Raw genomic sequence first — 11849 nt, 5'->3', positions numbered from 1 at the left:
AAGTTTAACATAACAGCAAATGTACTACGTTTCGACAAGGTTTTGTCATCATCAGGTACCTTATTAACTGTATTTGAGCTGAAAAAAATATAATATCTAATTTTGATATCTAATTGATATATAATTGAGTTTGGGTTGGTAATATATCATATCGAACTTTAATATCTAATTTACAGTTAGATGTTTGAGAAAGCAGATCATTGTACATAAGATAAGGAACATTTTCTGAACATTATATCATATTGAATCAACACTTCTTGGTCCTCAGCTACACGATACGAGCTGTTGTACAAAGAAATCCAGCACTCATCTGTTACAATATACAGATTGGGACCTGGAAAGAAAGTATATGAATAAATATTCAGTATTACTTGCACATTCACACATGGGTTTTTGTGTTTTATTTTACATTTCTTACTAAGTGAAACACAAAAATCATTTTAGGTATCTGTGAGCTATGACGGTCAATCCCACTATTCGTTGTTGAAAGAGTAGCCCAAGAATTGACGGTGGGTGGTGTTGACTAGTTGCCTTCCCTCTAGTCTATTAACTAAATTAGGGCCGGTTAGTGCAGATAGCCCTCGAGAAGCTTGGCACAATATTCAAATTAAACCAAACCAACTTCCACAAAGATGATAATTCAAGTTCCAACAGAACAGTTGTTTGTCTCGGGTTTGAAATGTGAATTTGAATGTTCGTTATTTGCAGATTACACATTTACTTTGCTTTTATTAGAAAGAAAGAAAGAAAAATGGGAACAGAGAAGAGCTTATGGCTAGGACATTTACTAAAAACACCATAAATACTACATCCACAGAAGAGGGGAATCTGCTAAGAAGAAACAAAAGACAGGAACAAGCGCAAAATTCTTCCTTGGACGAAACGGTAAAATTTCTTTGGCTGAACGTATTGAATTTTTTGTGAATGCTTTTGTCATATAACATTTAGCCAGGACCAATCCATAAATAGGGAATTGGTAAACTGACCTCTGGTCATATTCTTCTTAAAGACTTATAAATAGTCAAATCAACCAGAAAATCCAAGGTTTAACATAAACCATTGCAAAGTCATATCTCAAGCATGTATCGGATGTTTATTACGTTATCACTGTGTTTGCTATTTCTATGTATACAACATAATATGTAAGAGCATGTTGAATATTATACATATGTGTAAAAATCTTCAGCTATGATTTCTTTTGTTTAAGGCTTATCAACATTTGATAACATTGGTTGAGGTCAAGTCAGTTAATTGTCGATATTACACTACTCAGATTTGCACTTATACTTAAAGTTAATTTCGCCCTTTTATGTAAGTACCTTTTGATTGCTTTTCCATCCTTCCTGTGTGCTAACTACTTGGCCAGTAGAGAGGGTAGGGAATATATAGTGCCCAAAAAAATATGCAACTAACATTGGAGGGTCTTATGACAGTTCTTGGAGAAACTCCATACAGATTTAGTTTTTAATTTTTTTATTTATTTGTAATAATTTCTTTGTTTTTGTTTTGCACTACAAGCCCTAAGAAGTTCTCTATCTTATCTTAATCAATAAGTATTCACTTTAATTTCCAGTTTTTGTTTCTTTAGTGTTTTGTTGATATCATCTTTCCCTAAAATTTGACTTTTGGATTTCTCTACTGAGTATCTATTCGTTTTTACTGTAAATTTTTATTTTTTGTCGTTTCAAATCATAACATTTAACCATCCTTAAATACTGACTTTTATTTTCCCACCCCACAGGCATGTAGATGCTAAGCCTCCTAGCTTACAGTTTTCTCTTGTGCTAAAACACCACAATATCATCCTAAATCAACATTGTCTACATGTATTCAATGTATCAATTAAGCTTCCAGTCTGCATTGTGTAGTAATATAAATCAAATTACCTGCAGCTATCTTCTAAACAAAATTTAATTTTACTTTTAAAACGTACACTCTAGCACTGTGCCCTTGCTATTACATTTTAGTCGAACTTTTCAATCGATAGTAATATACATTGTAGTAATTTTTTTTTAGTATTTTACCCATTATGTTGTGTAAAAACCAATATTTTGCCAGAACGAGGCATGTTTAACTTTACGTCTATTTTGAATTTTTTTGTAGAATTCTGGAACAAAGTTATACACACGTATTTACTGTACCATCTTTAATCTTAATGAGAATGATCAAGTTGTTGTTACCATCCGTTCAAGGCTGTGGATGGCCACTGTGGAGAAGGTAGGTTTTTGTATATTGCTAAGTAAATTCAACAAAGTCTAATCTCATAAGCTAAATTTTATCAAGAAACAAAGTAGTGTTAAAAATTAGAACTACTTCTATCTAAAACGTAAACGTTTAGAGCAATTCACTACCCATAAGTTAGAGTATGTTAATAAACCCATTGTAAGCATAAGCTTTGAATATCTAATCATGTACAGTACAGACTGTTGTTTTTATAATATTTATTTAGTAAACAGGCATTATATGTTTCACTGACAGCTTCTTTTACCAATTAATTTGTATTAGTTTTTTTCTTCTAAAGAAGTTAGTTTGTAATTGTATAGTAACCATCAGATTCGTAATGGTTGCTCCTCTTCAGCTCGATTACCTATCACAAAGGTGTTAGTTGTGACACTTTATTAACACATATTATACAATACTCAATGATTTCTAAAATTAACTAGGAGTGCAATTTTTTTTACCTGCAGACAGTAATTTGCCTACGTATTCTTTTGCACAATCAACTAAAGTCAGTTTATAGATGACAGACAACCACTGATACCATAAAATCACAAAAAAAATAGATCTAAACATGCACCAAATTCTGTATCTGTGTATACAATCTACCAAGAATTGAAACTAACTTCTTAGAACACAAGAAGAATTATTTTAGTATATGTACTGCCAAGGCAAATAACGTATTTGTGACTACTGTCCATACAATAACACTACACTACTGGGAAACATGGAAGTAAGCAGTTATTTCATGTTATACAGAAGTAATTAATTTAACTGTAGCTTAATTGATAATAACATCAGTTAAAAACCATACACCCATAAATTACAAAATTTTAAAACATGATTTACAAGAACTTTCCCTGTCAGTTCAAAATTAGGGTTGGTCAGCAATGATAACCAAACATTAGCTTTGCTCAAAATTCAAACAATCAAAGAAACACAAGAACTTTCACTAAGTTAACTCTAAGTGTTGTGAAAACCAAACTAGTTGCCAGTGAACAGATAGTTCTAAAAAAGTCGGTTTGTTATATATGCTAGTTTTAAAACTGCCTCATTGATTATGTACCACAGTACCTTAAATAGATAAACTGGATTCATGTTCTCACCCAACTGTAATCTTTATATTTGGGTGTTACTGTTTTCATGATTCAAAAATTCATCAACGTTACTTTGTGACTGAAAAATGGCGATTGTGTCGTCAACACACTGTCTATAATGAAATAGTTCAAAGTCAACAAAACATTTTTTATAACTATTATTTTCATGATATCTCATGAACAGGATACTGAAAGTAGAAGAATAACCTCATCAACCTGGTCATAAATAAACTATTAAACATAAATGGGTTTCTTTTATTTCAAAAGACATCAACTAAGCAAAACAACTGGTTACCCAATTTGTTTATTTTATCTGAAGAGAAGAAAGTTAACTCATCATATAAATTAACAGTTTCTTACAATGATAAATTGGTGTAGAGAGGACTTTATATCAGTATTCATTGTATGGACATTGTCATTACATTTCAAATTCTACAAATAATTAAAATAACTTAAAATTCTCAGTGACAACAAATTCGTTACTTGTGTATTGTTGAAAAGCTATATTAAAATTATATTACAACTTGTGATTGATAACTGCCAATAATAAAAACTATAGGTGTAACAAGAAAATTCAATTTGTAAATTTTAAGCAACCCTTGCATTATTGTAGCAAGTGGTTTAGTTTATTTATAAATATTTTCATATATATAAGTTTGTCTTTCTTTAATTGCAACAGATACTTTTGTAACTATTTTTCTCGTAAATGTTGAATGTTTGTTAATTTCCAGAATTTTCTGTTATTTTCTATTTATGTAGTTAGTCTTACTAATGTAATCACTTTTTTTACTTACAATTTTATTTTCTTTAGTTTTGTTATAACTAAATCAATGTATTTTCCATGTTCAAGAAAAGCTTCATGTAGGTTAGGAAATTCCTTTCCAAAATTATAATAATGAAAAAGAAGACAATGCAAAACCATTAACATAAGTTCTCACTAAATCAAATGTCTTATCAGGAGATATAGAATAATCTTTCAATGTTTTAAAACAAATATCAAAGAAAGATAAATTACTAAGAAGTTGCTTTATCTTGGTTTAAGTCTGAAAGATAAACCTATGCACTAATTCTCTCTTTTTTTAAAGATCATGAAGTTAAATAGAAGAGAAACTTACAAATAGTCTCACCTGGTTTTGTTCAGAAACAAATACCCATGATTAGCAGAACAAAGTCAATTCAGTTTTATCTCTACACTATGATAAAAAAAATACTGTAATTATTATTTTTTAGCATTTTAAATAAATGAAACACTTAAGAAATTGAGTGATTTGGTTGTAAATTCAGAGATTTAAATAACTTGTATTTGAAACTAATCTAATATTTCATATAAAGAAGTATAAATGCACTTGAGAATTAATATTAGTAGTCTTGCATTGTCTTCCTTGAATAATTATGTTTATTGAAATGAATATTTCATATCTCATCTCCAGAAGAATATAAAGCTGCTATTGAACTTGGAAAGCATATAGATCTAGTTATAATAAAGCCAGACAAAGGTAATAAAATAGATTATATTTATAAGGTTAACTACATAATAGAAGATAAAATAAAATTTGTATATTTAAACAATGATCCAATACATACTTAGAAATAAAGTTACAAAAATATCTGTTAAAATTATATTCGTTAGAAATTAAACCAGTTATTTCTCTTACTGTATGGCTTGTTTAAAATTCACAAACTGGATTGCCATGTGAGGCAAAAAGGATCCAAATATTGGCAGTTATAATCATAAATTGTCATGTTTTTTATGAAGCAAAAATTCAAGAAAACAAAAGTTACAATTGTACTGTCAAAAACAGTCTTCTAGCTGTTTACAAAATGTAAAATTTAATAATAATGTATATAGAATCTGTTTAAATGTATAATCTCTACACTATAACATGTCATTATGTTTTCCCATCTTCAGGTATAGTAACTGGATTATATAAGCATATGTTTTCCATGGTTGTATATTTTGCAGTGAAATAATCACATTTTTTGGTTTTGTTCTTTCAGGTTGAGTCAAAGCTCGTACCCGTTATGGCTAATCATTTCTCGACTTATCATAAAAAGTAATAATTGGAAAAAGATTAATTTTCAGTCACAAAATTATGTTAAGGAATACTTGCAATGTTTAAACATTAAGGGTCCATATATAAAGCTTACAGTTGAATGCGGACATGAATTCAGTGTGACTTTTTCGTATATTTTAGAACATAATTGACATGGTGTTTTAAAGTGAGTGACGTCATAAACAAATTTTGTTTTTTGTTTTTTTTTTCAAGACTATTTGCTCTTTTTTTGATAGTTTTAGTTTTACAACATTTAAAGTAAATTTGAATCTTGGTTATAAGATTGTAACCAGTTTTTTCTTGTTACATTAAGAAATAACTTATAATGTTTTGAAGTGTAATATTAACTTCCAATCAGAGTTAGCTACCTACTACAGAGCAAAATTAAAATTAAATATGGTTATTTATAATGATGATAAACAATCAAATATATATATTTCTTACGTTTTAATTGATATATATTAGAATTTATTGTTTTATCAGTTGGATATCCTTTTTGCTAACGATATTTTTGGCCAGCATAGGAGATTTACATTATTCATAAATACATATATTAAGCTCACAGTATTAAGCAAAACAGTATTTATAATGGAAGTATAATAATATAAAATAAACCAAAAAATAATAAAATTTGGTACACTAAGTATTATAACCAATACTGTTAATGAAAGCAACAGTAAAAAAATACCAGAGTCCATGTTACCTAAGGATCATAAAAACACTAGCATTGAGTTTCAATGATAGTAATGTCACTGAAATTTTGAACAAACTAAAGTCCTAAAGTTTAATGTGTCTAATAAACTAGTTGGAATAGTATTCTTATAAATTGAACAACATCTTAACAGAAAATTGGGTTCAATCCCAAATGGGATGTATCAACAGATAAATTAGATGTGAGTTTAAATATGTTGAAATTTTTATTTTTCATTTAAGGATGCCATTCCTAAAAGTAAGCAGTTGTTTGTCATCAATAAATTGTCTTATTATGACCTTCAAATAAGTACAATTAAACACAAAATTCATTAATTTCTATTGGAAATTTAACAATATTCTAGCAACGAATTATGGGTTTATAAGTTTTACAGTTTATTACAACCTTTTAAAAACTTTCACGTTTACTCTTTGATTCTTTGGGATATTCTTTAAGTTAATAGTAAACAGCTTCAGTGTATTGACTACCATTGGTTTTACCTACTTTTAGTTTAAGTCATGATTACATACAGTTAATATTAGCCAAATAATAGTTCTACATATAGTTTGACATTGCACAATTAGTTTAGTAAGATTAGTTTTTATAATTACTTTCTTTGTCACATTATCATCCTTTGTATATTTACATACCATGTATTATTATTTTTTATATACATTTGTTACAGGAAATAGTTAAATAAGACTGGTAGTAAAAAATGTTTGATACACTACACATTAGGTTTAGCGTGTTGGTTTCTTCTTATCACACTGTGGTATTATAATTGTCACATGAGGTATTATTTTACTGTTTATTTTTGATATTGTATCTTGGTAAGCATTGAATTTTTATTGTACTGTGGAAAAGCTGCTCTACTGAATTGACATGTTTTAAACTGTAACATATGTCTTGAACTGTCATAAATGTGACTAGCTTCTGACGTTATACAATAGGGGTGGCTTTCGTCATGAGGTGTGCTTGGGACAGCATGATTAAAATTTCCAAAGAAAGTTGCTTCTACCACGATGATTCGAGACAATAACTCGTATTTTTGGGTTTACTAAGTAAAATGTACTATATGGTTTATTTATATAGTTTAATAGTATTGGTTATCCTGGTTGGTTTATTGAATGTAATTTGGGTTTTATTTATTATTATAACACTTTAAATACAAAGAATGTTTTATATTGTTAGCTTAAAATTTGTACTTAGGAATAATCTAAACCTCCTTAGCTGGCCGAACCTCGTGAGGTATTATTGGGATTAAGACCGAAAACATCGTTAACAACATTTTAATCTTTATAAGTAGAAACGTCATAAAAGTATATTTAATTAGCTATAATTTGGGTCAGGATATTTTTTGTTTCACTGTAAGTACATAGGTTACTCTGATCAGAAATTATTATTATGTCATCTCCACCACTAGGTGGTTGTCTACCGATACAAAATAACATATTTATGATAAACCTTATAACTTTTCCAGTGTCGCAAGTCATATTTCTACCAAATTTAATGATGTTGTCATGATCGACTCTCTCGACAATTTTGTGATAGGTAATCGAGCTCACGATAGGTAGCAATTTGGATCTGAGGGAATCTGATTATAGTTAAAATAAAGCTGATCTTAAGTCAACTAAACTCGCGATATTACTTCTCAGTTTTTGAATAATAGTTGGTTAGGAATCTTATCTTTTTCATCTCAGTAGAACCTTGGATTTGAATTTTACTTATCTCAGTTTGCACTTCTTCGGAAATTTAAAAATGCTTAGTTCATCATGTCACTTCGATATGTATTTTGTAGATGGGGCTTAGTCAAGTTCAAGTGTCTTCAAAGCTGATAGCTCGAATCACCGCACTGCCATATGATGACTTAGATGTTGATCGTATACCTCAAAAGGATTTTATGGTGAGGAAAAGACAGTGGTACTTTGCTATTGGAGTCAAAATTAAACTTTCGTTTCCTGTAGCATAGTATACATTATCAATTTAGTTTTTACATAAAAAAAACCATACATAGATGATAGACGTTTCTCTGTCTTTTATATATTTTCTGATCAGATATTTTAGGATTGTTCGTTGCTTATAAATTTAAGTTTTATCCGAGACAGCATAAATAATGTATATCCTCCATTACAAGTGCATTTTCTGATTCGAAAAAATATCATCCATTTGGTACAATAAGATTTTAAAGGGTACTTAATTTATTTCCTGTGAACAATGCCTCATCTGCTACATTTCGTTAAACTTTCAGGTCACAACCAAGGTGTATCCAGACATTGTAAAGGAACATGGAGTTTTTCTCTGGTGGATAATTGTTGCGACAGCTGGGGGAATTCTGCTTTTGGCTCTGCTAGTTTGGGGTCTTGTGAAGGTACTTAGTGTGTTCCTGAATGTGTTGACTATAAGGGGAAGGTTAATATATTAATTACTATAATATAGTGCACACTATAAAGGGCAGGATATCAAATTACTATAATATAGTGCACTCAATTGTATCATATATTTTATCAGTAGATAATATTATACAATTAAGGTAAGGGACTCAACTTAGGTAAAACGTACAATTTAAGTGTAAAAACATTGTTAATTGCTACATTTTCTTTCCAAATTGACATAACCATCAGAGTGAAAAAAAATAATGGAGCTTAACTGTCCAAAGCTAAATTTCACGAGGATGAAGAAACAAAATGTACGATGGGAAAGCTGGTTTATAAAGAAGGAATGGCAAGGTTTATCAACAAATAAGAAAATAAGTGCAGATGTGTGATAGAAATTTTTGTACAATGGGATAATGCAATTTTGAAATATACATTTGGTTTATATAACCAAGATTTGATTTCATGGACAAGTTGTAAATAATATAGAAGAATGTGACTGTGGAGTGTAAATTTGGGTTTATAGAAAATATGAATATATTGTTGATAACTTGTATGTTAAAGAAAAGTGTGTTCATAGGTTATAAGTAGGTTTATGATAAATTATTTTGTTGTTCTCGTAAAGCTGTTATGTAATCATGAAAAGATATGAGTGTAGATAGAAAGTCAGTTATAAAAAGAATGGCAGAATATTTAGTTAGTCAATTGATTTCTAAAAAATTAGTATATTGTTAAAGTAAAGTTGTGTATTCAGAAAAGGTGTGGATGTAGATAGAAAGTGAGTTATAAGAATATTGGCTTAGTTTAAGGTTAGTAAATTTTATTTTAAGCAAAAGAGCACTATTGCAAAGTGATGTCTTTGCTTTAGTTTTAGCGCAAAGCTACACAATGAGCATTCCGCGCTGTACCATTTGCCAAGAATCAAAATTAGAATTTTAGCTTTGCAAGTTCGTAAACTTATCGGGAACAGCAAAGCGATAAACTTTTTTATTGAAAGAAAGAAAGATGTAACTGATGATTAGACAGTTAGCTTATAAAAGTAAAACATGATTGGTGAGAAACAACTGATTATTACAAGTGTAAAACATGACTTGTGGTGAACATGTGTCTTACAAAAGTAAAGCATGATTTGTGGTGGACAAATGATTATTACAAAAGAACCGTGGAACTGTAAAGAATAAGTGAAGTGCGTGCTGTTTATTCATCGTTGAATTTATCGCTAACAAGTCACAGACACGAACTGTAGAATAATCCTAAGCCCAACAATAACATAGTACATATTTATACTATTAAGAAATATAACTAAAAGTCTTTCTATTTGACATTTGGCAAAAAGGAAAATTATATATATATATATATTATTTTAAATTCTGACAATTGGCGAGCCACAGCCAAGATTATACGGTGGTAAACGGCGATAGAAGAAAACATGAACGACAGCGAAAATAAGTAGGCCTGCCTATATACGCACAACTGTAGTAGTAACGAAAATAGTGTAGAGATTAAAATTATGCTATATAACCATGTCAACAGATTTTGATAAATGGGTAGAAAGAGGATCTCAACATGGATTAAAAAACAGTGAACTACGAGAGTTTCTTAAACAAGAACAAGAACTGGAAAGAGAAGAACGGCAACAGAAGAGACAAATTGAGAAAGAAGAAAGACTAAACGAAGAAAATGAAAGGAGAAACTAGAAATAGAATGAATTAGAATGCAAATTGAGAAAAAAAGATAGAGAGGAGAGACTAGAAATAGAAATATTTGGACAGCTTGGGTTGGCTAGCCCTGACTCCATTGTCATTCTTGGGTCCTTCTTTCGGTCGGGTGAGTTTTGCTATCTCAATTTGTGCTCTTATTCCCTCTATTTCTAGTCTCTCCTCTCTCTCTCTCTCTTTTACTCAACTTGTATTCTCATTCTGATGAACATAAAGATGACATGGATGCTTTCCTTGAGAGATATAAAATATTCGCCCAAAGTCAGAACTGGGATAAAGGCGACTGGGCAGTCTGTCTCAGCCCACTTCTCACAGGGAAAGGCCTACAAATATATTTAGGCATGACATCAGAAGATGCCATGGATTATTACAAATTAAAAGTAGCTTTACTGGAACGAGATGAACTTACTGAAGAAGGTTTTATTCAAAAGTTCAGAGCAGTCAAACCCGACACTGGAGAAACTGTATTTCAGTTTGTGGCACGTCTGGGGCGATATTTCACCAGGTGGACTGACATGGCCATGTGTGAAAATAGTTTAGAGGGGCTGGCAGACCTATTAGTACGTGAACAGTTCATGACCACGTGTTCAACTGACATGTCACTGTTTCTAAAGGAGAGAGCATCAAACTATGTAGATAAGATGATCAACCTGGCAGAACAGTATATGGAAGCCCATGGAGGTAGTATAACTGGCAAGTCCAAGAATGTCCAGTTACATTTGAAACCAGTAATAGTTGACCAGAAACAGGAGTTAACCAAAGGTGATAGGAGGTTAATAAACAGAAGGGAGAAGAGATGTTATGTTTGTTATAAAATGGGGCACATTGCGAAAGAGTGCAAGTCCATTACCAGCAAACAACAGCAGAAGCCTCAACACAAAGCAGCTGGAGCCATTTACAAAGACAGTGCTGGTAAGAAACAAGAAAAGAGTGACTATGGATGCTGCTGCCAGATGAAAGAGAATCAAGACTACTTGTCAAATTTAATACAAGAAAGCATGATTGATCAATGCACGACAAATGGTCGGCTCAAATTAGCAAATGGATCAACAGTGCCAATAGTGATGGGAGCATGTGACAAATATTAAGATGTGCCAACAAATAATAATATACCAATACGTGAAGGCTATGTTGGGGACAAGAAAGTGAAGGTTCTACGAGATACTGGGTGCAGCAGTGAGAACCAGTCTAGTATTTGATGATCAAATGACAGGCAAGGTACGCTTGTGTGTGCTAATTGATGGGACAGTGAGAAAATTCCCCATAGTAAAAATAAAGGTAGATACTCCATATTATGTAGGAGACGTTGAGGCCACGTGTATCAAGGAACCAATACACGACTTGATGATAGGAAACTTATCAGGTAGTAGAAACAATGAGGAACTAGACAGAAAGAAAATTGATGAAGCATCTTCTGTCACCACCAGAGCTCAAGAAAAGAAGAGCAAACAAGACATCAAGCCTCTGCAAATGTAAAAAGGCGATATGCCAAGAACTGAAGGAAGCACAGAAAAAAAAACCTTCACTGCAGAAACTTTGGACAATGCCTGGAAGAAAGTCAAGCACAAAACAAAGGGGAAAGAGACTCATAGAATAGAGGATCGGAAGTGAGTTCTATATCGAATCTATCAAGGCAGTTATACTGGGGAAGTTAAACAGATCATAGTACCAACAGAATACCGGAATCTTTATCACTTAAT

At 31.1% G+C, this 11849-nt stretch overlaps 1 protein-coding gene across 1 annotated transcript in view; it reads left to right on the top strand.

Moving 5' to 3' along the window:
• LOC106466083 (integrin alpha-PS2-like) overlaps positions 1-11849 on the top strand; it is a 59251-nt gene that overhangs the window by 45482 nt on the left and 1920 nt on the right. Inside the window, exons 26-29 of the mRNA XM_022394595.1 lie at positions 736-885; positions 2104-2217; positions 7858-7962; positions 8308-8427. Of these exons, the coding sequence (XP_022250303.1) occupies positions 736-885; positions 2104-2217; positions 7858-7962; positions 8308-8427 (489 nt within the window). The remainder of the gene's footprint in view (positions 1-735; positions 886-2103; positions 2218-7857; positions 7963-8307; positions 8428-11849) is intronic.

Source organism: Limulus polyphemus, unplaced genomic scaffold, assembly GCF_000517525.1.
Source record: "Limulus polyphemus unplaced genomic scaffold, Limulus_polyphemus-2.1.2 Scaffold72, whole genome shotgun sequence".
Taxonomy (NCBI): Eukaryota; Metazoa; Arthropoda; class Merostomata; order Xiphosura; family Limulidae; genus Limulus; species Limulus polyphemus.
The sequence above is the reverse complement of the archived record's forward strand: the minus strand, read 5'-3'. Positions and strand labels throughout refer to the sequence as shown.